The sequence below is a fragment of the Gigantopelta aegis genome, chromosome 14 (genome assembly GCF_016097555.1).
Source record: "Gigantopelta aegis isolate Gae_Host chromosome 14, Gae_host_genome, whole genome shotgun sequence".
Lineage (NCBI taxonomy): Eukaryota > Metazoa > Mollusca > Gastropoda > Neomphalida > Peltospiridae > Gigantopelta > Gigantopelta aegis.
This window is the reverse complement of record NC_054712.1, coordinates 7196304-7221276: the sequence shown is the minus strand read 5'-3', so window position 1 is coordinate 7221276 and position 24973 is coordinate 7196304. Positions and strand designations below refer to the sequence as shown.

General features: G+C 38.8%; 1 protein-coding gene across 1 annotated transcript; it reads left to right on the top strand.

Annotated features, from left to right (window-relative positions):
- Positions 1 to 11577: 11577 nt before the first annotated feature.
- On the top strand, positions 11578 to 22411 carry LOC121388091. The gene is made up of 4 exons (XM_041519307.1): positions 11578 to 12471; positions 18471 to 18507; positions 20128 to 20244; positions 21792 to 22411. The coding sequence occupies exons 1-4, from the start codon at positions 11941 to 11943 to the stop codon at positions 22181 to 22183; spliced, it is 1077 nt and encodes a 358-aa protein (XP_041375241.1). The 5' UTR covers positions 11578 to 11940; the 3' UTR covers positions 22184 to 22411.
- Positions 22412 to 24973: the final 2562 nt, after the last annotated feature.

The following is a 24973-nucleotide window of genomic DNA, read 5'->3' as shown; positions in this document are numbered from 1 at the left end:
CGATACATTTTTTTTTAGCAAGGGGTCGTTTATATGTACCATCCCACAGACAGGATATCACATACCATGGTCTTTTATATACCCGCCGATGGGGATCGATCCTAGACTGACAGCGCATTTCCAGAAAACACCTTTCTAGGTCTAAGTAATGAATAAAAATAACATACAGTCTTGAAAAATGTTACGTAAATCGAACACAGTACCCTCTTCCTCTACCCCTAAAGCGTTACGTAATTAGTAACACCCACTTACATGTAACGCGTATGCCAACAGCTGGCCACTGTCAAAATTTCAAGGCAAATCCTCCACCCACCGATCCCTGGAAAGGCGTTGTACCATACCTCTATGGATATAAATATATTTTGGAGATATGAGACGACCCCTCAATCAAGATAGTTATATTTGTTCAAAAATTGCGAAATCTCACGTGATCTCTTGTTGGGGAATTCCACACTTGTGATAAGCCAATGAAAACCGAGATCGGTAGGAGCCCGTCAAAAGTGTCCCACTTTTGAAATACTGGTTTTGTTTTTGACCTGGATAAGCCAGCGTAGTGAAACCAATGCCGAGTGCGGCGTAATATATGCACCAAACATAATTGGATTTTCTGTTCTATATCCTTAAATAATAAAAAATATTCCGGATACTGCCGCTTTAATGTCCGCCGTACGGTGGCGCCATCTATCGACACATTATTATTAATATACTGCTGGGCGAAAATCGGAAAAACCCGTCTAAATTTAAATAAACAGTATTACAGGCGTTCTTTCCAAGAATCAATTCTCCGATTAGTGCTGCACGTCACATCCGCTGACCTTCACCCTAGCATGCCTAGCAACCAGTGAACTGGGTGAAAACAAATGGCTCATTTACACTGTGGTGCCCATCAGTGTTAGGCATTTTTGTCCATTGAGAAGCATAGCACTTCTATTTTGGATTCTGTCAGTATTCTTGTTATACTATAACTACACCTGAACGGTAGTCCCAAGTGTTAATCTGTTGCCAATCAAAACATCGAAAGTTACTATAGGCACCCTGTCACGGGGATTCTATAATACCCGTAACTGAATAAAACACGATTGTCCAAATATCTCTCCTAACTGTATATCTATTAGATCTCTCTGTAACGGGCGGTTATACCCTAATGTGGCTCGTCTAGGTAGATCAGAGATACGATCTTATATAAAGTATATATTATTATAGCACGTTTAGTTCACTAGAAAACACAACAAAAACACAATACACTTTGGAATCTGTATTAACCTACGCTGACAAATGTACTGCCGCAGTAGTTAATTAATAACAACAATAATAACAACCCAGAACTGATCACTTAATTAGTTAATCTCTAGGTGTCTAGTTTACACAGTTTGCTAATCACTTCACCGTGACACAACACCCACACGTGTGATAATTGAGAAACGCTAACACACACACGTGCGATAATGGAGAAACGCTTCCAGGGGAATTTAATTAATAAAGGAATTACAACACTATTCCTAACTGGTTAATTTTTAATTAACCCTAACTACTCATTCAATAACCTTGTAATACAGAATTAATACTGGTACCTATCACAATAAAGACAATAACCTACAGTTTACCTAGGTCCTCTAGGATGACTGGCTAAGCTTTATATATATATATCAGAACGGTGAGCCTACAGAATACTGCGTCAGATGACCGGCAGCACCGTCTAAATAATATTGGTATAATACAGTATTAAAATAATTAAAGTCACATGAATCACATCAAGGTTATACACAGAGCAGAAAATATATATTTACCAAAGTCCCGTCTGAACTAATATAGATCGTTCAGTGGACGGACAGCGATCCCCTGGAGCCTTCCAAATGTTTCTCCTCGATATATCTAAAATCCTAGCTATTTATTCAAAACTCTCAGAGACCGCGAATATCGCCTGGGGGTACAAGGCGGTACCTCACGTATCATGTGGATTTTCCACAGCCACCATGCCGGCATATTTTTCTCTGATCGTCAGACTGGCTGTCGCCATACCGCGAGCAATCCCCTGGCCATAAACAGCACTACCGGAGATATTACGTAACTACTAGCCACATGGCCTCCACACCTGCGCTGGGTGTGTATTAGAAAAGCTTGATGACCGTCGCGCAAAGGTATCACGTAACAAGTTGCCCACCTGGGCTAAGTGCATTTGGAACTGCACACGGCCTTCTAAAACAATTAATATCGCCACAGGCGAAAAGAAATTAAGAGCATGTACCGTCACACACCCCCACCTCAAAAAGGATATTTCCTCTACTCTAGGAATAGGGAAATATACTACATTAAAACAAAAGGGTGCGTTAACCGACGCATACGGGCATTTATAACACATGTAATAATAGGGTGACTACCAGTAATCACACTGAGTCTCTGAGTCCCTGGTATACAAATAAAATATATAAAAACAAAACAGAATTCAAGAATGTCAACACATTATCATAACGTTCAACTTCGGGACAGGGAATCAGCGATTACATTAGAAGTGCCCTTGATATGTTCAATGGTAAGAAGAAGACTCCACCTCAAAACTCTCTGGTTGGTGGCTTTCATTCTGTGAATGAAGGTAAGCGGATTATGATCAGTAAAGACCACCACTTGATGCACTGCCGATTTCACGTAGATCTGAAAATGCTTCAGAGCTTGTACCATGACCAACGCTTCCTTCTCTATAGTGGAGTAGTTCACCTGGTGTTTGTCAAACTTTTTGGAGAAGAAACTTACAGGATGGCCCAGTCCATTTTCGTCTTCCTGGAACAGCACAGCTCCATCTCCCACGTCACTGGCATCCACAGCTAGCTTGGACGGCATTCGGTAGTCTGGCGCTGCCATCACGGGAGACGAGGAGAGCATCTGCTTGAGACGGTTGAATGACTTCTCGCATTCATCTGACCACTGGAACTTAATTTCCTTCTTTAGCAGCGATGTGATGGGGGCCGCTACCGTCGCAAATTTAGTACAGAAACGACGATAATAACCGGCCATACCAAGGAACCGGCGAACTTCACGACGGTTGGTCGGTGCAGGGTACTGGCTGATGCTTAGTGTCTTGGCCTGCAGTGGGGCGACGCAACCATGTCCGACAGTATGACCTAAGTAGGTCACTGAAGCTTTCACGAATTCACATTTGCCCAGGTTCACAGTCAAGTTAGCTTTCTGTAGGCGACTGAATATTTGTTGTAACCCGGTTAAATGTTCATCCCAAGTGTCGGTGGCTAACACCACATCGTCCAGATATACACTGACGTTTTCTAGGTCTGATAACACCTGGTTCATCATCCTTTGAAAGGCAGCAGGGGCAGTCTTCAAACCAAACGGCATCACTCGGAATTTGAAGAGGCCGTCAGGTGTGATGATCGCCAAAATGTCCTTAGCTTCCTCCGTTAACGGAATGGCATAAAAGGCCTTCAGTAGGTCCAATTTGGTGATGTATTGCGCGTGTCCAACTCGGTCGATGCAATCGTCAAGGCGAGGTAGAGGGTAGGCATCTGCCTTGATGAGTTGATTCACGCGACGTAGGTCAGCGCACACCCGGAAACTGTTATCTCCCTTTTGAATCAGAATAACAGGTGATGCCCACTGACTGTTTGATGGTTCCAGAATGTCGTGTTCCAACATGTAATCTATCTCCTTTTTTAGTGCCGCGCGTTTTACAGGATTTATCCGATACGCATGCTGTCGAATCGGCGTAGCGTTGGGTTCCAAGCGCACATCCTGGATTAAGGTATTGGTAACCGTTGGAAAGTCCTGACAAATGGAAACATTGTCTTGTATCAACGTGGTCAACTTTGCTCGCTGGGTGCTGTCAAGATGCTGTAGATAAGAACTCAAGTCTGCTAGAATCTGGCTGTTGGTTAACTTGATCTCTGCAGTCTTGACGTCATCACAGGAAGTTGAGTGACTCTCAATTTGGACAGGCAACACTGGAACTATCGGCAGTCTGTCAAAATAACCTTTTAGCAAATTGATGTGACAATACCTACTTTTCCTAACCCTATCAGGAGTGTTTATCACATACCCTGTCTCATTAACCCGTTTGTGCACAACATAGGGACCGAAATACCTGTTCTGTAATGAACCCCGTTTAATGGGAAGGTACAGCAGCACTTTATCCCCTGGTTTAAATTCCCGACTCTTAGCCTTCCTATCAAACACTGATTTTATTTTGCTCTGAGCATAGCTCAGATGCTTCCTAGCCAGTTCGGTCGCCTGCCACAACCTATCTCTAACTCTCCCTACATAAATCAGCAGGTTTTCGGCATTATCCTTGTCTAACCAACTATCTTTTACCAATTTGAGAGGGCCTCGGGCTGAATGCCCATAGACCAACTCAAATGGGGTGAATCCTAAGGATTCTTGCTCAGCATCCCGTGCTGCGAACAACATGAAAGGAATTGACTGGTCCCAGTCAGTACCATTGTTGAAACAATGGCAGCAGAACATACTTTTCATGCTCTGGTGGAAACGTTCTATGGCGCCCTGGCTCTCAGGGTGGAATGCAGAAGAACGAATCTGTCGTATATCTAACATAGACAGTACTTGCTGGATTAACTTGCTCATAAAGTTCGTACCCCGGTCGCTTTGAATTTCACCTGGTAAACCCGTGTACGTGAAGTACTTAAGCAGCGCACACTAGCTACAACAGACGCAGTAACCTTCCTTAAGGGAATCGCCTCTGGAAAACGCGTAGTTAAGCACATAATTGTTAACAAGAATTGGTTGCCTGGACGCGTTTTCGGTAATGGCCCCACGACATCTATCAACACTTTTGAAAAAGCTTCCCCAACTATGGGAACCTTCTGCAGGGGATAGGGAGGAATTAGCTGATTTGGTATGCCCACAACCTGACACACATGACATGACATACAATGCTTACTGACATCTGCAAACATTCCCTTCCAATAAAACTCTGAGGCAAGTTTACTATGAGTTTTATTCCGCCCTAAGTGGCCAGCAAACACGTCCTCATGTGCTAACAATAACAATGACCGACGGTACTTAGAGGGCACCACAATTCTACATCTTGTCACACATTCCTCACTATCAGGCACAACCTTTTCCACACTCTTATTCATTAACACTCCCATGTCCATATAATACCCTGACATCTGATCCTCCATCTCACCCTCAGTTAACAAGGTAGTGCGAGATGCCAACAGACTTGGATCAGCCCCCTGCTCTAGGATTAACTCTTGTCTATTACAAGATAAGTCCCCCCTATCAAACACAACTGGTTCATTTCCCCTCTGCGGGAGATCAACAGGTTCCACTACATTTAATTCCTCAGTTGACTTATCTACCATTTTACTGATAACCTCATCCACTCCAATTTCATGGCTCACACACGTATCAGACAAATCACAAATATCCTCTGGGTCTCGTGCTAACCTACTGGCCATAGCCCTAGTCATTACACACGCAGGATATCTAGTCTCATCAACCTCACACTCTTCTATGGGTAAAGGGCTGTCTTCAATTAACAATTGGTCACATTGCGGCTGACAACATTGACTAGTCAAATCATTACCCAACAAAACTCCTATGTTTTCAAAAGGCAGGTCCTTCACAACACCCATAATGACTGGTCCCGTCACAAACTTCGAACACAAGAAAACGTTATGTAACCGGACAACCATATTTTCTCCAGTAACTGAGGTTAAAGCCAAACTACGTCCTGTATCTGAATTTTCAATACCAGCTAAACACTCTTGCGTGATCAGCGACTGACTACAGCCGGTGTCTCGATAGATTGATATTGCCTTAGGACTCAATTCTTGTTTCACATCACAAACCATACCAGTGGACACATACGGGTTTACTTTCTCTGCCATGGGACTAACCATTAACTCTCTCGCTAACGGAGCTAACCTCACTAAACCGACCACTTGCGCATTATCGCGTTTCCTTTTAAAACAGTCCCCGACAAGATGGTTATCCTTTTTACAGTAACTGCAATGTGGACGAAAAGTTCGTGCATTGGCTGATAATGCAGGTTTATCCTTACTTTGCCCACCAGGTGTATTCCTTGTCTGACTAGCTGACCAACTAGATGACTCTCCCCAATAGTTACTTTCCCGGGCAAAACCTGGCTGAAATTTCTTCTTATCACCCTGTTGTATAGAGCTACCCTGTACTGCCTGAGCTTTGTGTATTAACACGTAGTCATCTGCCACTATGCCTGCCTCCTCTATCTTTTTGACATCACGATCCTCTAAATGAATACGTAAGCTAACTGGTAATCCATTTTTAATGTCCTGTAAGATCAACAACTCCCGTAACTCGGTATATGACTCTACCTGATGAGACACCACCCATTTATCAAACATCCCTGCCTTCTTAGCCACAAACTCACTATAAGACTGACCCTGCGTTTTTCTCAACTCGCTATACCGTAAACGATAATCCTCAGGTCGTAATTCATACGTCCTCAACACTTCCGCCTTAACTAGGTCGTACTGACTTCCTCGCTCATCACTCATTGAATTATAAGCTACACTAGCCTTCCCCTTAAACTTAGACACGGCTAACAATGTCCACTTAGATTGCGGCCAATTTAGCTGCTTAGCGGCCCGTTCAAAAAGTTGGAAGAACATATCTACCTCCTGGTCATCAAATACAGGCACTGATCTATAAGCCTCCGACATGTTAAAACCATTTCCTGCCTCACGTCTAACTTCTTCAGTATTCAACTTTAACTCATGTTCCACTTTTAATTTTTCTAACTGGAATTCTCTATCCCTCTCTTCTCTTTCTCTCTCTCTCTCTCTCTCTCTCTCTCTCTCTCTCTCTCTCTCTCTCTCTCTCTCTCTCTCTCTCTCTCTCTCTCTCTCTCTCTCCCTCTCTTCTCTTTCTCTATCTCTATGTCTATCTTCTCTATCTCTCTCTTCTCTTTCTCTCTCTCTCTCTATCCCTCTCTCTATCTTCTCTATCCCTATCTCTATCTTCTCTCTCCCTCTCTTCTCTTTCTCTCTCTCTCTATATCTATCTTCCTTTTCTCTCTCTCTATCTTCTTTTTCTCTCTCTCTCTCTCTATCTCTATCGCTCTCCACACTTAACTCATTTATCTCTATCTCTGGAACAATCTCACTGTCGTCCATAACAGGCCTATCACCAAAAACTTCCTGGATAATAATTGTCTTTATATCACCTAAGGTTTTACTTGATGTTAAATCAATTTCTCGCTCACCCGCGATTTCAACTAATTCGGCCTTACGTGCTCGCTTAATCTCCACTACACTGAGCGTATGCCTATCCAGCAAATTCTTATCCATGTTTAGATATGACGCACTTAATATTAATTAATTTTCTAGTGAACAACGTTGCTACTTCTAGTTATTTGTAAAAATAATTTATAAAGCCCCCATTTACAAACAATACTTTTTTAAATATGCATGTCCCGTTTCAGATTCCGGACGAGCGCCCCAATTTTCTACCCCTGTCACGGGGATTCTATAATACCCGTAACTGAATAAAACACGATTGTCCAAATATCTCTCCTAACTGTATATCTATTAGATCTCTCTGTAACGGGCGGTTATACCCTAATGTGGCTCGTCTAGGTAGATCAGAGATAAGATCTTATATAAAGTATATATTATTATAGCACGTTTAGTTCACTAGAAAACACAACAAAAACACAATACACTTTGGAATCTGTATTAACCTACGCTGACAAATGTACTGCCGCAGTAGTTAATTAATAACAACAATAATAACAACCCAGAACTGATCACTTAATTAGTTAATCTCTAGGTGTCTAGTTTACACAATATGCTAATCACTTCACCGTGACACAACACCCACACGTGTGATAATTGAGAAACGCTAACACACACACGTGCGATAATGGAGAAACGCTTCCAGGGGAATTTAATTAATAAAGGAATTACAACACTATTCCTAACTGGTTAATTTTTAATTAACCCTAACTACTCATTCAATAACCTTGTAATACAGAATTAATACTGGTACCTATCACAATAAAGACAATAACCTACAGTTTACCTAGGTCCTCTAGGATGACTGGCTAAGCTTTATATATATATATCAGAACGGTGAGCCTACAGAATACTGCGTCAGATGACCGGCAGCACCGTCTAAATAATATTGGTATAATACAGTATTAAAATATTTAAAGTCACATGAATCACATCAAGGTTATACACAGAGCAGAAAATATATATTTACCAAAGTCCCGTCTGAACTAATATAGATCGTTCAGTGGACGGACAGCGATCCCCTGGAGCCTTCCAAATGTTTCTCCTCGATATATCTAAAATCCTAGCTATTTATTCAAAACTCTCAGAGACAGCGAATATCGCCTGGGGGTACAAGGCGATACCTCACGTATCATGTGGATTTTCCACAGCCACCATGCCAGCATATTTTTCTCTGATCGTCAGACTGGCTGTCGCCATACCGCGAGCAATCCCCTGGCCATAAACAGCACTACCGGAGATATTACGTAACTACTAGCCACATGGCCTCCACACCTGCGCTGGGTGTGTATTAGAAAAGCTCGATGACCGTCGCGCAAAGGTATCACGTAACAAGTTGCCCACCTGGGCTAAGTGCATTTGGAACTGCACACGGCCTTCTAAAACAATTAATATCGCCACAGGCGAAAAGAAATTAAGAGCATGTACCGTCACACACCCCTCCCACACACACACACCCATCCCCCCCCCCCCCCAAAAAAAAAAAAAAGAAAGAAAGAAAGAATAAAATAATAATAACAAGTATTTATCAAGACGTTGTGTGGGTCCGAACATAGGCCCCTTCCCAAAAGAAAGTGACACTGAAAATTCCCAATTTCTATGTTAAAAAAGTCCTAGTATAGGGGGCTATATACATATTTAATTTGTTATGTCTGTTCAGTGTTTCTGCTAGAAATTATTTGAAATGTTTGGGTATGGCGCTATGGAATTGAATGCAACCACAGTCAACAGGGGATGGGGGGGGGGGGGGGGGGGGGGGGGGGCGGCTTTTTTTAAATAAAGAAAATGAGTTAATTTTAGAAATAGGGTTAAGAAAATCATACTGTAATGATAAGAGTAATTAATTATGTCAAAAAGTTAACGTTAAAAAGATAATCTGCAAAACAATTTGGGTATGGCGCCAGGTACCCGTTTCACTCTCTGGCAGAAACTCTGCTGTTCTAATAAATTAATTTAACAGTGGTGTATTGCATCATTCAGTGGCCTGAACAAAATCTCAGATATAATTTACTACCGCTAGTTTTCCTAATCCCACCAGACATGGAACACTGGCAAAAAAAAAAAAAACCCAACAAAAAAACAACAACAACAAAAACAAAACAAAAAAACAACCCAACCACCTGGATAAATCCATGAATAAATATATAACCGGTTTCTGGTCAAACCGAAGTTGCAAAATTGATGCGGCGCCTGGTTTAGGTTTTGGGTTTTGTCTTCTTTTTTTAAAGCATGGAGCGGACAGAAAAGGTGGGTATAATATACCGTATATACTTTTTTCGTTTTTTTAAATGTCCTCTGCCTCTGCTTTGGTTCCTTCTGTTGTGCTGTCGGCATACGCATTACGTGAATGTCTATTATAAACTGCCCAAGCATTTATAGATTAATGACCTAATGTTGAGTGTGATATATATGAATAGCTTACAAATATTCCTGAGGAGTACCTGTAGTAGGGAAACCATGAAAAATCGAAAGTCACTCGAAGCGTACAACCAGTTGTGTGTGTATGTGCGTGTGTGTGTGTATGTGTGTGTGTGTGAACAAAAATATATATAAAAGGTAAAATATATATAACTTGTGCATCTCCCCCACCCCCCCCCCCCCCCACACTCACTAGAGGAAGGGAACCCCAAGAGATTGTGCCCCCTACACAGACACACTCCAGATACCGTTCCCACGGGCATGCACTGCTAAATTACGAAACCCACAATGCTGACGTTATCATCTTCACAGCTGAAGTAATGCCATTACAAAAATTAAAGGATGCCCCCACATCGTCCCAGGGTTACAGTGGATGAGAAAACTAGATATAGTATTGCCTTTTTTGTAAACTGTCCGTTTTTATGAGGATCTTCGTTTTAATTTGTTCCAACATGCTCAGTTATGTTGTAAATTTTGTTTATGTTTTACCTAATTTAGAAAAGTTATGTATTTTAATGTCAGAGCCTAACCATTTGTAACAGCCAAAACCTGGGTTTTTTTTTAATATTATACATCGTAGAGACACAACAGTATTATTATTTTAATTGTACATACTTCTATTATTTAACTATACTGTCTTTCATAATCCCATAAGGAATGGCTTATGTATTTTTATGTTTGTTTTATTTAGTAAATATGTGATGTACATTAGGTGAGACGTTAATAAATTACCTGTTAATAAAGTATCTGTTTGTCTATATTGTGACAGCACACTGCACCTGTATGGCTGGGTTAAGTTAATACCAACGACTTTAAGTTATATATTTACTACATTACAATAAGCATGCAATTTAAGCACAATATTTTAACCGATTCTGTATTAATATGCCGACAATAATAGACCTATGGCTTTTATATTGTTCTGAAAATTCTCAATGTTTTGCAAATGCTTAGGTAGACTAAATAAAACTATTGGGATACTTTCCAAGCATACGTTTGTATTTAGCTATCAATAAACTGATTAGTATTTTACATAATCACCTAAACGCATTAAAAAAGAAGAAAAACACAAAAAGAAAATGCGCTAATTCAGTACCACATTTTATTTTTTTAAATTTACAAAATATATAATCACATTTTATTTACAAAAATGTACAAAATATATAAGTAAAAAGTGTGACATGTTAATGCAATAGAAAAAAGAATACATGTATAGCCCTTCCCACAGGGAACGTGTATTTTTAATACTATGAAATTTACTACAAATCATTTATTTCACACAATTGCACACAAAAATAGGTTTGGTTTTGTTATTTCCAAAACACTTTTACTTTTCTTCTTAAATCAAACTGAATTTATTTACAAAGTAGGAGGATGTGACGACGGACTATAGGCCTATGAACCGGCCCTACGTTAAGTCAAATGTGCTACCGATAAGTAATCACCGATTCCTTACAAATCCATATTCATATTCACACCAACATGTCAAATGTCTGTTTGTTTTATTTACACTCCTACGTCCTCACTGATATGAACTGATGAGTAGGTCTACAGAGGTGGATAAAGTGGGATCGTTGCACCCGTGGTTTCCCCCGTCCTTTGCAAGCATTGGCCCACAGACGTTTTTTAACCTCGTCTACGGGAAATATTAAACCTTTTAACTTGCTGTCTATCATCATAATATGATATGTATTGCCAAAGGCTGCTCACGTTTTCGGCATTTTCGATTTGCGCGGACAGAAGTCCCGTAATTAACGATATTCCTCTAGTGCTCCCATTAACTCCCATACAAATAACGGTTTGTTTTCACCCAGTCCCGTAGTCGTCATGGTAACCTGCTCCTGCCACCATGCGATTTGTCGGGATGCGCGCGCAACCCGAATCGGAGACTTGAATTATATCATTCAACGACGGCGACTGTAATCAATTATTTAACACTGGTGGATTTTATTTATTTGTTTTACTGACACATCAGTATACTGAATATCTCAAGGACTCGCGTTCAATACAAAGGTGAATGATTCATTGTGCTAGTGTTCCCACTTCATTACAATCAATACAAAGGTGAATAATTATTGATTGTGCTAGTGTTCACCATCCATTACGATCAATACAAAGGTGAATTATTCATTGTGCTAGTGTTCACCATTCATTGTGATCAGCGAGTTGCTACGAGACACAACATAGCCTCAACAGTTACTGTACATTCAAACCGAATTTTGAAAAATAACAAAAGATATTTTGTGTTTTAACTGCTAGCAAAACGACCGAAACGAAAGAGATGGGTTTGTCAGTCATAAATTGCGAGGTTAAATTTTGTGACAGTGTCCATGGTACTTTACTTAATAATGGTCAAGTCAAGTCTCGCAATACGGTTTCCAGATCATATCCAGACTATAAGGACATTGATAATGGTCAGACGACATCACAGTCGAGTTCGACGTCATCAAACGAGTCAGACGTCCCTTTAATAAAAGAAGAAAAAGAAGAAAACGTCGTGATAAACCAGAATGTTGAAAATAAAGACAAAGAAGACGGCCTCCTGTGGAGAAACCTGATCATTATTTTTGGTGTGCTGAATCTGTTGTGGATTTCGGCCATAGTCGTTTTCTACTTCAAAATCATTCCACCGACAGACATCCGAACGCGTCACGTGTTCACGGAAGTTCACGACGACGGCGACTTCTGCGTCCCGTGCGATGCTGTGTATCTCACTGAGGACGACGTCCACGACAACATTAACCACTTTGAGAAACGCGACGACGACTGCTGTGTTGGCAAGAAGTCTACACTGACTAACATCGTAACCAAGGTAACGTACTAGTATATTCATGAGCTAAACAATTTCACGCAATTTTCATTCACTATTCGAATTTCACGCAATTTTCATTCACTATTCGAAATTCCGGAATAGTTGATGCCAAACATTCAGATTTGTTTTTCAAATTCACTATTATTTTTAAAGTATTAAGTATGTTTTTATGTTACGAGTCATTACGAAGTCTATTGGCTGTATTTGTCAGCAACCGACCAATGAACATGTTTATTACAGAAGGGCTTCTAGTTTATGGTAGCCCCACTCCCACTGCTAGTGATATTCAATGTTGAGCTAGTAAAGAACTACTATTGCCATGCCCGACGGCTAGTGATATTTTGGGGTCCAATGTTGTAGTTAAGTCTTATTTTGTAAATATGAGTCACTATTTAGGTGACATATCTGATTATTACTATTACTTAGTAAATTTGTATTAACTTAAAGAAAAGTAGGACTAGTGAATTTTAATTGTGGCTAGTACATATTTTAAATCACTGATCCAATGGCTAGTGGATTTTATAAAAATTCTAGAAGCCCTGTTACAGTCAAGTAAGCTGAAGCGAAATCTATAGAACAAATTCTGTTACTTTTTTATACTCGGGTAGTTTATAGATTATTTTTTTAAGGATATTTTCAAATAGTATAGACTGATGTTCCTACAGAACAAACTTTGATTGTATGTCGATACATGTATGTTCTGTAAAAACGTATTGTCATCAATATTTCATTAATTCTACTTTTAATATTTGCTTACGTCTTTTACAAGAAAGTAATAGCAGTCCGTAACATAAGTAAAAGTAACCTTACGAATGTCTAGGTAATATGCATAGCTTACGCATACCTCATGTTCCCCCTTTTAAGCGTACGAGACGGGGCAGGGGCAAAACCTCAAATCCGGGCAAACATTATAGAGATATTCGGGAAAATGTGCTAACCTGAGACATTTTTGCTATGTATTTTCATCATTCTACCTTCAAAATTAGTTGTAATCCATATAAATATGCGTTGAGATTCGTTTGGAAACCAATTTATTCATATTAGCCTTACTACCAAACATTCAACTGTTTGGAGGTAATGCTAATATGAATAAATGTTATGCAAATTCGGACGTCTTCGCCTATTATCGTCAGAAATATTATAAGTCCACAAACCTCAATTATTAACGTTATATAGGATTCTATATGTGTTAGTGGCGATAGTACATTTATTAATATCAGTCGGCCTGTGGATGGGTTTTATACCTTTGCCTGCCTGGGGCAAAATATCCGAAACAGGACAATTCCTTTTGTCCAGCTCATTTGTTTTAAATAAAACCTACTTTCTTTCTTTCTTTAACTTTATTAACGTGCCTATATGAAAAAAAGAAAGAAAAAAAAGCCGTCTCCCATAAAATAATAACACAGGAAACTACTTTTGCGGATATATTTCCATATGGGAAGATAACTGCATCTGTGATCATAACGAAAATCCCCAACTTTATACTGAAATAGAATCGAATGTGCCGCTTGAAATAACCACCAGTAAGCACTACATCTAATAGAAGACTGTGGTAACGTCTAACAGGAAGTTACGGGTATTTTGTAATAGCACTGCTATTTTTAGAGTAGGCAAAACCCAGTTCTCCGAGAATTCGTTCGTCCGATGAATTACCCAGTCGGATCAACGCAGACGATCTCGATCGATTCCCTGAACCAAGCGACATGTTAAACTATATACCATAGTTGTACACACCTATAGTCCGTCACACGGGGAACGCCTTTTACTGCAAGGAATTTACTACAAGTTATTTATTTCTTCGCCGATTGATTTATAATTTGCATATAAAAATAGTAATTTGTTGTTATTCCCAAAACACTTTTACTTTTTTTCTTACAACAAACCAAACTGATAGTATTTACAACAAGAAAAAACAAAAACAAAAAAACAAGAAAAAACAAAAACATTTATATAGAATGATGGGACAGACTATACGTATTTAACCGGAACATTATTGAAATGGGGGTGGGGGATATATATTATTGGTCAAAAGGTGTGTGTGTGTGTGTGTTATTGGTCAATATGTGAAATAATTGTTATCGGCGAACTCGAAAATTATTGCTGTAATGGTATTTAGCGTCAAATATACATAAGCGAGACGGGGTGTGTGTGTGTGTTCAACTGCCCCCCCCCCCCCCCCCCCCCCCCAGTTCCGGGGGAAATCTTCAAATTCGGGCAAAAACAATAAAGAAATTCAAGCAAACTGAGCTGGCCTGAACACTTTTCACCATGTATTTTCATTATTCTACCCAAAATAGGCCTATTAGTTGTAACCCAATGTAAAAATACATTGTGATACGTTTGCAACCCTATATAGCTGTTTTGGCAGTAGTACTAATATGAATAAACGTTGTAATCTAGATTCGGGCACTATTGTTTAATTCGGGCAAAAATCAGCCTGCCTCCCCCCCCTCCCCCCCCCCCCCTTCAAAAATGGGTTATTAACTGTTGTATTAGTTATCTCTGACGACAGATCGATTATAACCGTCCAAATGTCCGTCTAGCTCTATAGGTTCTAATAGACCAAATCAATTCCTATTGCGGATAATGTTAACGTTTACTAATAAAACTGATATAAGCAGCGTATCAGCACACACAGGAAGTACAGGAATAAAAAGTGTGCCACCTCACATCTAATTTACCTGCAAGAAAATGGAGGGGGGGGGGGGGGGGGGGGGGGTCACATACCATTTAAGAGATTTAATTAATGTTTTAATAGCAACCGTCATTTTTGCTGAAAATTGCAGAACCATTTTGGGGGTACCCCGCATTAGTTTCAACCTCTGGTATATACTGCATAACAACTGTATAACAAATAAAAGTGTATTTATTTATTGTCAATGGATAACAGTATTTGTACAAATAATCAGTGTCACATATTACTACCAATCACACCCACAGCTGTTTTTACTCCGTAAATATTTGAGGTGCACCTCGAACTTTGACACAAAACTCTCTTCTTTGGTACCATGCAACCTCAAACGGCAGAATCCGGTTGTAAATTATCAGGTTGCGATATGCCACACGTGTTGAAGCCCAAACTTTTTAGGTATGGCCAAACAGTCTTCAAGACAAATAGTATTAATCGCATGTGGATTCTCAAGAGTTCCAAAGATTTACTTCAAATCATTCACTCTCAATCCATATCAAGTTCACTAATATTAAATCATTTGAATTTTTAACATTATGCACAATAATTTCCCATAACAACTGAAAAAAAAATCCAGTCGTTAATCAGCGGAACATTTGTAACAAAGAACGGTGAACGCAGATACATGTCCATTCTAATCTTCCATTGATCTGGACGATTCGTAAAGACCGAAAGTGAATCCAGACTACAGTATACTCAGGAAGACATATAACGTACAACTTTGCTCTTCGCTATATTGACGATCTTATATCATTCAATAATAGCAGAATTACAGATTACCTTCCATTGATTTACTCACGATGGTTTGAAATAAAAGAAACATCTAAAGGTATTAGATCAGTTTCACACCTCGATCTATGCATAGAGATTCAAAGAGACACAGGTTTCCAAACTAAGCTGAACGAAACAAGGGATGACTTCAACTTTCCAATAGTCAATTATCTCTTTATGTCGAGCAATATACCTTCAGCTCCAGCATTTGGTGCCTAAATTTAACATCTTTTAAGATACCTTATAACATGCAAATATGATACAATGCCATATCATTCTGGTACCGAAGTTGTTCCATCAGGGTTATGATGTCCAGAAATCTGTTAGGGCCCCATTACTGGTATATCAAAGAATTTTGTATGTGCCGTACTTTCTGTGAGAAAGTGCATATAAAAGACTCTTTGCTGCTAATGGAAAAATATGACAGGTTTCCACTTAAGACTTCTTGTCAGAATTACCAATGTGCTCTAGAGGTGTCGTTAAACAAAACAACAATTTGAACGATATAAGCAAATGTAACGAAGCATATGGCATCTCTTGGCCCAAGATATCCCAAGACATCTTGGTCCGAGCACTGACCAAGATGTCCCATTTGGGACATGTTGGGCCTGTGCTTGGTCCAAAATGTCACAATTGGGACATCTTGGGAAATTGGGGACATTTTGGGCTTCAACACACGTTAAGTGCGTTTTTTGTATTCATGCGCATACATTTGCTTGTCAACAAAATACAAGAAGCCGTTGAACACACAGTGATACTGACGTAGATTCTAATAGTTACAGCTTTTCGTAATCTGTACAGCATTTCAGCAAGTATATAGCTGCTGCAGCTAAAACACGTTTGGTTGGAGATGATGCGAGTTCGCACGTGTAACAGCTATATAGGTATAAGTCGGAAGTGTAGTTATCCGCACTTGCGCAAGACATTAAAAGAGCAATGGACCGTTTGGCTTCTATTTCCAGCAGCAACAATAAAAACAACAACATAGTAGTAGTAGTAGTAGTAGTGGTGGTCGTGGTAGTTGCAGTAGTGTTAGTTGTGGTGGTAGTTCGGTAGTGGTAGTTGTGGTGGTGGTGGTGGTGATAGTAGTAGATGTAGTAGTAGTAGTAGTAGACGTAGACGTAGACGTAGTAGCAGTAGTAGTAGTAGTAGTAGTAGTAGTAGACGTAGTAGTAGCAGTAGTAGTAGTAGTAGTAGTAGTACAGTAGGCCTACAGTGTACAATACAAGATTACAGCAGGCCCATTGGGTTTTTTTTTATGAATTATGAAATAAAAAATGTTCTCCTGGAGCCTATTTTACTAAACATCGTAAATTTACGTTTACGTGTAAAACTTACACCAAAATTCTTTTTTTGGTTTTGGTTGGGTGCTTTTTTGTTGTTGTTATTTTTTTGTCTAGACAACTTTCACCCCAGTCAAAATAATAGTCAGTTGACCAGGCAGTCATTTGTGCATGGATATATCTTTTATTTCTAAATTGTAGAGAAAATATGATGTTGAATTTTAAAAAGATGAAAGTAAAACATGGTACAGTGCGTCAAATATAAGTTTTAAAATAATACATTTGATAGCAGAGGCGGATCTAGACATTTGTAAAGGGGAGAGGGGTGTCACATAATTGTAATAGGAGCAAGTTGAATTTGTGCAAGGCAAATGAGCCGAGGTTCGAAATATTCGTAATGAAAACAAGAAGAGACGCGTTTTTAGGACAGTTTACCACACCCCATGTCCAGACCACGGTACGGCCCTGCGTTTAATGGGAGCTGGTACAGGAAATAGGTACTGGGGGAAAATATCGTCTGTTTTTTTTGCTGCATACATTTGCATAATTATATTAAAAAATATGCAGACTCGTCTTAATAGAACGCTATCAGCCTATTTGAATTTTTTTTTTTTAAATTGAGTGGATTAAAAAAAAAAAAAGTTTTTGTTTAACGACACCACTAAAACATGTTGATTTATTATTCATCGGCTATTCGATGTCAAACATTTGGTAATTCTGACAAGTAGTTGTTAGAGGAAACCCGCTACATTTGTTTCCTAATGCAGCAAGAGATCTTTTATATCCGCTTTCCCACAGACAGGAAAGCACATACCACGGTCTTTGACCAGCTGTGATGCACTGGTTGGAACCAGAAGAAAAACAAATCAGTTGAATGGATCCACCGAGGTGGTTCGATCCTGTGACACTGGCACCTCAAACGAGCACTCAACCGACTGAGCTAAATCCCGCCCTAAGTGGATCAAATGACACAGGTAACAAAACTGACTATCACTGGATTAATAAAGGGAGTTAATTTGTTAAACACTTTACAAAAACCAAAAGTGTGACCATTTTATGTGTTATCGAAGTGGATGTAACAATTCACGTGTGCGACTAGTTGTAGTTGAGGGCACTCTTAGATTTACGTCCAACTTTACTCGTAACTTACGTTTACACTTCTTTTATGAAATGCTCTTCAGTCGTAGATTAACGTTTACGTGCAAAACGTAGCTTACTATGTTTAGTGAAATTGGCTCCTGGTTTTTTCGTTTCAGTTTGCAGATAAACAGTATCGTCAACTGAGAGCAAGAGGTAAATATCACATCTCTGTATATAAATACATCTAAATACATTCTTCTTAGTCCAGAAACTTAACCTAAATATACTACTATTTTCACGTTTCTGGACTACATATATCCCTTTTTAAAAAGTATATGTTTTAGTATACCCCGCACACAAAATAACATCTTATAGAAACGATATGTTCATAGACTGGACAACAAAAATTACATACATTTTGGCGAATCTAATCCATACGCCTCCACAGATTCACACATTCTTCCAGTGAGGTAGAACAATGGAAAAGCGCTCTAAATGACTGACATGGTGTCTGGTACGAAATCTGGCCTTTTATCACAGTTATTTCCCCATCAAAATCTAGAAATATATCCTCGCAAGTAGTCTGCTGTTTGACTGTGATTATTTCAGGACAGACAGCTTTGAAGTGGCAACTATTAGACTGAAGTTGACAAGGGAGACCACGTAGTTTGCAAACATGTGTAACTTGTTGACATTGAAGACTTGTTTGTGGTGCTAATTCCGGCCCATGCAAAAGTAGTGCTTTTTGTGTAAAATGGGTGTACTCCGACAAGGTTTAGTGGGTGTGTTTGTTTAAAACAATATCCTGGGGGAAAGAGCTGGACAACAGGTGTTGTCCTTTTCACGGTATGTTGACACCAGGCAGGCAAAGGTGCATAAAAAACAATCCATGGGCCTACTGACATTAATAAAAGTGCTATAGCCACTAACGCTATATACATGTAGCACCATATAGCGCAAATAATTGTGGTCTGTGGCCATCTTCCGAAGTGCTTCAAATTAGTTATGAAAGTGTATTTGCAGCTACACATGCCAAAAAAATATAGCTTTTTTGGAGAATTAATAATGAAATATATTCTTCAAATTCCAAAAATATTAATTTTGGTGAACGGCAGCTTTTAAAATCCGTGTATGTACGCTAAACCGTGAAAGAAAAATTATACATACACACATGGCATGAAACAATAATTACAGTTCCTCCCACCTCCCCTCCCCATGTTTGTATCATACTATATTTAGAAATATGTATCAAACAGGTTTTGATTCAATTTGTTTGTACGATATTATATTTAAAATGTTGATCTAACAATTTTTAACTCTGTACTTGTCTGATGCTATATTTATTATACAGGTTTTGATGCAATGTGTTTGTATATTGCTATATTTAGAAATATTTATCATACAGGTTTTGATGCAGTGCTTATATGATGCTATATTTAGAAATATTTATCATACAGGTTTTGACACAATGTGTTTAACTGATACTATATTTAGAAATATTTATCATATAGGTTTTCACGCAGTGTTTATATGATGCTATATTTAGAAATATTTATTATACAGGTTTTTTACGCAACGTATTTATATGATGCTATATTTAGAAATATTTATCATACAGGTTTTGACGCAATGTGTTTAACTGATACTATATTTAGAAATATTTATCATATAGGTTTTCACGCAGTGTTTATATGATGCTATATTTAGAAATATTTATTATACAGGTTTTTTACGCTAAGTATTTATATGATGCTATATTTAGAAATATTTATCATACAATTTTTGACGCAATGTATTTGTATGATGCTATATTTAGAAATATTTATTATACAGATTTTGATAGCGGACGGCCAGATGAGACACACATCGAGTTGAATGATCGATCAGCTGAACTGAGGCAGCTCGACGTGGATCAGTCTGAACTGAGGCAGCTCGACGTGGATCAGTCCGGTAAGTAACTCAGAGGAATTGAATCAGTCTGAACTGAGGCAGCTCGACGTGGATCAGTCCGGTAAGTAACTCAAAGGAATTGAATCAGTCTGAACTGAGGCAGCTAGACGTGGATCAGTCTGGTAAGTAACTCAAAGGAATAGAATCAGTCTGATCTGAGGCAGCTCGACGTGGATCAGTCTGGTAAGTAACTCAAAGGAATTGAATCAGTCTGAACTGAGGCAGCTCCATGTGGATCAGTCTGGTAAGTAACTCAAAGGACTTGGATCAGTCTGAACTGAGGCAGCTCGACGTGGATGAGTCCAGTAACTCAAAGGAATTGAATCAGTCTGAACTGAGGTAGCTCGACGTGGATCAATCCGGTAAGTAACTCAAAGGAATTGAATCAGTCTGAACTGAGGCAGCTCGACGTGGAAGGTAACTCAAAGGAATTGAATCAGTCTGAACTGAGGCAGCTCGACGTGGATCAGTCCGGTAAGTAACTCAAAGGAATTTGATCACTCTGAACTGAGTCAGCTCGACGTGGATCAGTCCGGTAAGTAACACAAAGGAATTGGATCAGTCTGAACTGAGGCAGCTCAACGTGGATCAGTCCGGTAAGTAACTCAAAGAAATTGGATCAGTCTGATAAGGAAATAAATTAGATGTATTTGTTGAATGCAGGCGTCTGTGAAGGACATTGCCAGTGGAGGAAGGGGTAGACTGGCGAAAAAAGCGTCTAGTGGATTCGAGTCCTCCACCAAACAATGTATTTTTTTTAAAAGAAGAAAATTTGCTTTGAGCAGGAATATATTGACAGCAATTCCCCTTTCCATGCACACACGCTTTTAATGCCACCTCAATATATTAAAACCACCACAACCAACATCCAATAGCGTATATTATCTTGTTCAGACAGATCCGGCTTTTCAATGACTGTATTTTCGTACAGCACTACACCTTCCACATCTAATGACTGTCACTCTAAGGGTTTTCTTGATGGGGTGCAACCTACCATGTCCCTACAAGCTGTACACCTTAACGGCCTTAATGAGGCCACACACGTGGACATATAGATCGGACTTTAAACGTTTAGACCTACGTTCAAATTTTTATGTCAAAATTACCTTCTTTCTATATTATTAGTCTGATCCGCTGGTCTTTCTCTCATTAATGTTTGGACTTTCCTGCTAAAATGCTCCAAATTATATAAATATTCCTTTTTATTTTTGACTAGTTAACTTTATTATTTTTGTTTTTTCTTTTCTTTTTCACCAATTGCTATTCCAAAATTATGTCCTTTCCAATTCCTCTCCCCCTTCTGTCAGAGACCTAGTCATTGGGGAGATTGTTCCCGGGAGAGACATGCTTGCACCTTAATTGGATATAGGCACGTTAATATGTTATTCAATCCAATTTAGTAGCGAATGATTAATACAATCCACGTCCTGTCATGGTGTTGTTTAACAATACAAATGTTTTAGTAAATGATGTTACAATATGGTCAGGCGAGACTGTACCTTTAAATATGCACTAAGCTGTGCTTCTTTTCTTGGTTATCCGTGTAGGCGGAATTAAGCTCAGATGGAAGAGGGCATTGTCGTCCATTGGACGGAACATAACCTACGTCCATGATGCCGGCCTGCAGGTGAATGTTGCTGGGTTGTATCACATCTACTCACGGCTGGTGTTTGTGGATGACGGGAAGGACACAGCTGGCAGAAATGTCTCTTACTTCATCTGGCTGCGCAGACCGGGCAAGGAAGACGAGAAACTATTGGACAGCGTTTCCTCTGAGTGTGAAATGACGTCATCAGCTAATGGCGTCATTCCCAGCTTCCAAAGCGGAACGTTTGTGCTGGAAGCAGGTGATATTGTCGAGATGCGCGTGGATAATATGACGCATGTTCATAAGTCTGGTAGTAACAGTCTTCATTATTTTGGACTTTATTATATATAATTATATGCATATCCCATGCAAGTGCTGTTCCTCAACGTGGTGCATGGGTGATAACATATCGTCAAATTGTTTACAGGCGAATGGCAAATACAGCACACTAATTTAGTTAATATACAAACCTGTAACACATTCGGATAAAGATACAAATGAGTGAAACATGAGTTTGTGACTTTGAAACAGTGAAATACCCTCTAAAAATAGACTAAAACTTGACTCCATAAGGTTCTAATAGACCAAATCAATTCCTATTGCCGATAATGTTAACGTTTACTAATAAAACTGATATAAGCAGCGTTTCAACACACCCAGGAAGTACAGCAATAGAAAGTGTGGCACCTCACTTCTAATCTACTTGCAAGACAATGGGGGGGGGGGGGGGGGGGGGGTCACATATCATTTAAGAGATTTAATTAATGTTTTTAATAGCAACCATCATTTTTGCTGAAAATTGCAGTTCCATTTTTGGGGGTAACCCGCATTAGTTTCAACCATTTATTAGTATATAGTATATACCATTTTTCTTTCTTTATTTTCTGTTTTAACTGAATATAATATTTATATTGTACGCATTACTACAATTTGTAATGTAACAAATCATTTACATAGTAATATTGGCAAATATAGCTTTACAAGTGTGGTAATAATGGAAGATAATACTAACACACTCCTAGGTAGATTAGCAAATGTGTCAAAATTGCTCTTGTACTTGGTATGTACTTCAAATACCCTTTACTATAGAAAACTCACTGAATATATGGACAATATTTAATGAATTGACCTAAAGCTATCATTACCAAGCTTATATTTGTGTACATATAAAGAAGAGAATGCAAAATGGCTACACAGAACCCACTTCTGTAGATTTTAATGTTTTTGCCAAACTCACAAAAACAATTGTAAAAACTCACGTGTTTACCTAAAACATAATTCACCAACCTAAAAAGTATGTTAAAATTACAGCAGAAATCAGGTTATTTAAATATAGTCATTCCAGAGCCAATTGCATTCAAATACACATTGTTAATGGAGATCTAAGAGATTAACCTAATATCAGCTAACATTATTTTTTAACTAAAAATGAATTATTACTAATAGCTTATTTCATCTTGCCTAGACTTATTATCCTAAATAAGATTAGTGTTATATGACATGTCCATCACCTTGGATAAATAAGCTTTAAAATATTTTAAGTAAAAAATATGGGCCAAAATCTCCAATTCGTCAGCACAGACTTTTTTTCAAACTCTATTCTCAGCAGTGCACAATAAATAACTGGCAAGGTCAAGGTCATTATGAACTCCCATGCCTGAGTGTAACCTAATTAAGCAATTATGACTGTCAAATAACAGTAAATGACACACAATATAAAATAATGATAATATAGTGAATATATGCTATAGGTTCTAATATAAGCAACGTTTCAACACACCCAAGAAGTACAGCAATAGAAAGTGTGGCACCTCACATCTAATCTACCTGCAAGAAAATGGGGGGTCACGTATCATTTAAGAGATTTAATTAATGTTTTTAATAGCAACCATAATTTTTGCTGAAAATTGCAGTTCCATTTTTGGGGGTACCCCGCATTAGTTTCAACCTCTGGTATATACTGCATAACAACTGTACAACAAATAAAAGTGTATTTATTTATTGTCAATGGATAATAGTATTTGCACAAATAATCAATGTCACATATTACTACCAATCACACCCACAGCTGCTTTTACTCCGTAAATATTTGATGGTGCACGTCGAACTTTGACACGGAACTCTCTTCTTTGGTACTATGCAACCCATAACTGTTCAGACGCACGTGCGTTTTAAAAAATATGAGAAGTGCATTTTGTGATATTAAAGGGACACGCCCTAGTTGTTAACCATTACACCGTTGTTTTTTGCTATTAAACCCATTTTTTCACAACTAAAATTGCACTTTACTTACCGTTTATTATTTAGAAAATACCTTTCCATTCACATGAAGTGTTTTTTAGTAATCCTGGTAATCCTGGTTTTTGTAATACCACAAAATGCATTTTTCGTATTTCTTAAAAAGCCACGTGCCTCTGAGAAAAAAACGTTGATCAGACAAGGTCTAATCTATTTTTAGAGGGGATATTTCTATTTGAATGTCACAGACGTTGGTATACCACGTGACAGTTATCATTTTGGTTCGGTATGTTTTCTCGTGCACGGTTCGCCTCATGTGTGAGGTTTTTCTTCACAGTTCGTGAACATTTTCATTAACAATAAAGTTCAGACACGCAAGTATCTCAATACAAAACGTTGCAAACCCTTAAAACCAATAATTTTGCTAAGTCTTACGATATCTGGAGAGGGGATACAACCTTGGGGGGTGGGGGTGGGGGACACAAGCTATATTGTTACCTTTATTTAAATAGAGTAGGAAAAAATAATCTTACATTTTCGTCCTGGGAAGGGGAAGTGCCTCTCCACCCCTGACAATGACGACGAGTACTACTACTACTACTACTACTACCACCACCACCACCACCACCCACCACCACCACCACCAATAACAAACAGTGCATCTAATTGCTAATAACAATAGGTTAGACACTAGTACCCGGTTCCGAATAGCAAATGTAGGCTAATTGCGGTTTATACAAAATATATAACATTTATTATTTCAAACACTGTAGTATAGTCAACATGGTCAGTGTCATCTTATTCCCATTCAAGTATCATGATTGCTGCAGCAGCCACTTCCTAAACAGAAGCACCCATGTTCGTAAAGTAACTCCCTGTTCCAAACTCATTCCTTTCGCTGTC

Coding starts and splice junctions, on each gene's coding strand:
- LOC121388091 (XM_041519307.1), top strand. CDS start 11,941: ATGGGTTTGTCAGTCATAAATTGCGAGGTTAAATTTTGTGACAGTGTC. Junction 12,472..18,470: donor TGACTAACATCGTAACCAAG/GTAACGTACTAG, acceptor TTTTCGTTTCAG/TTTGCAGATAAACAGTATCG. Junction 18,508..20,127: donor TCGTCAACTGAGAGCAAGAG/GTAAATATCACA, acceptor TTTATTATACAG/ATTTTGATAGCGGACGGCCA.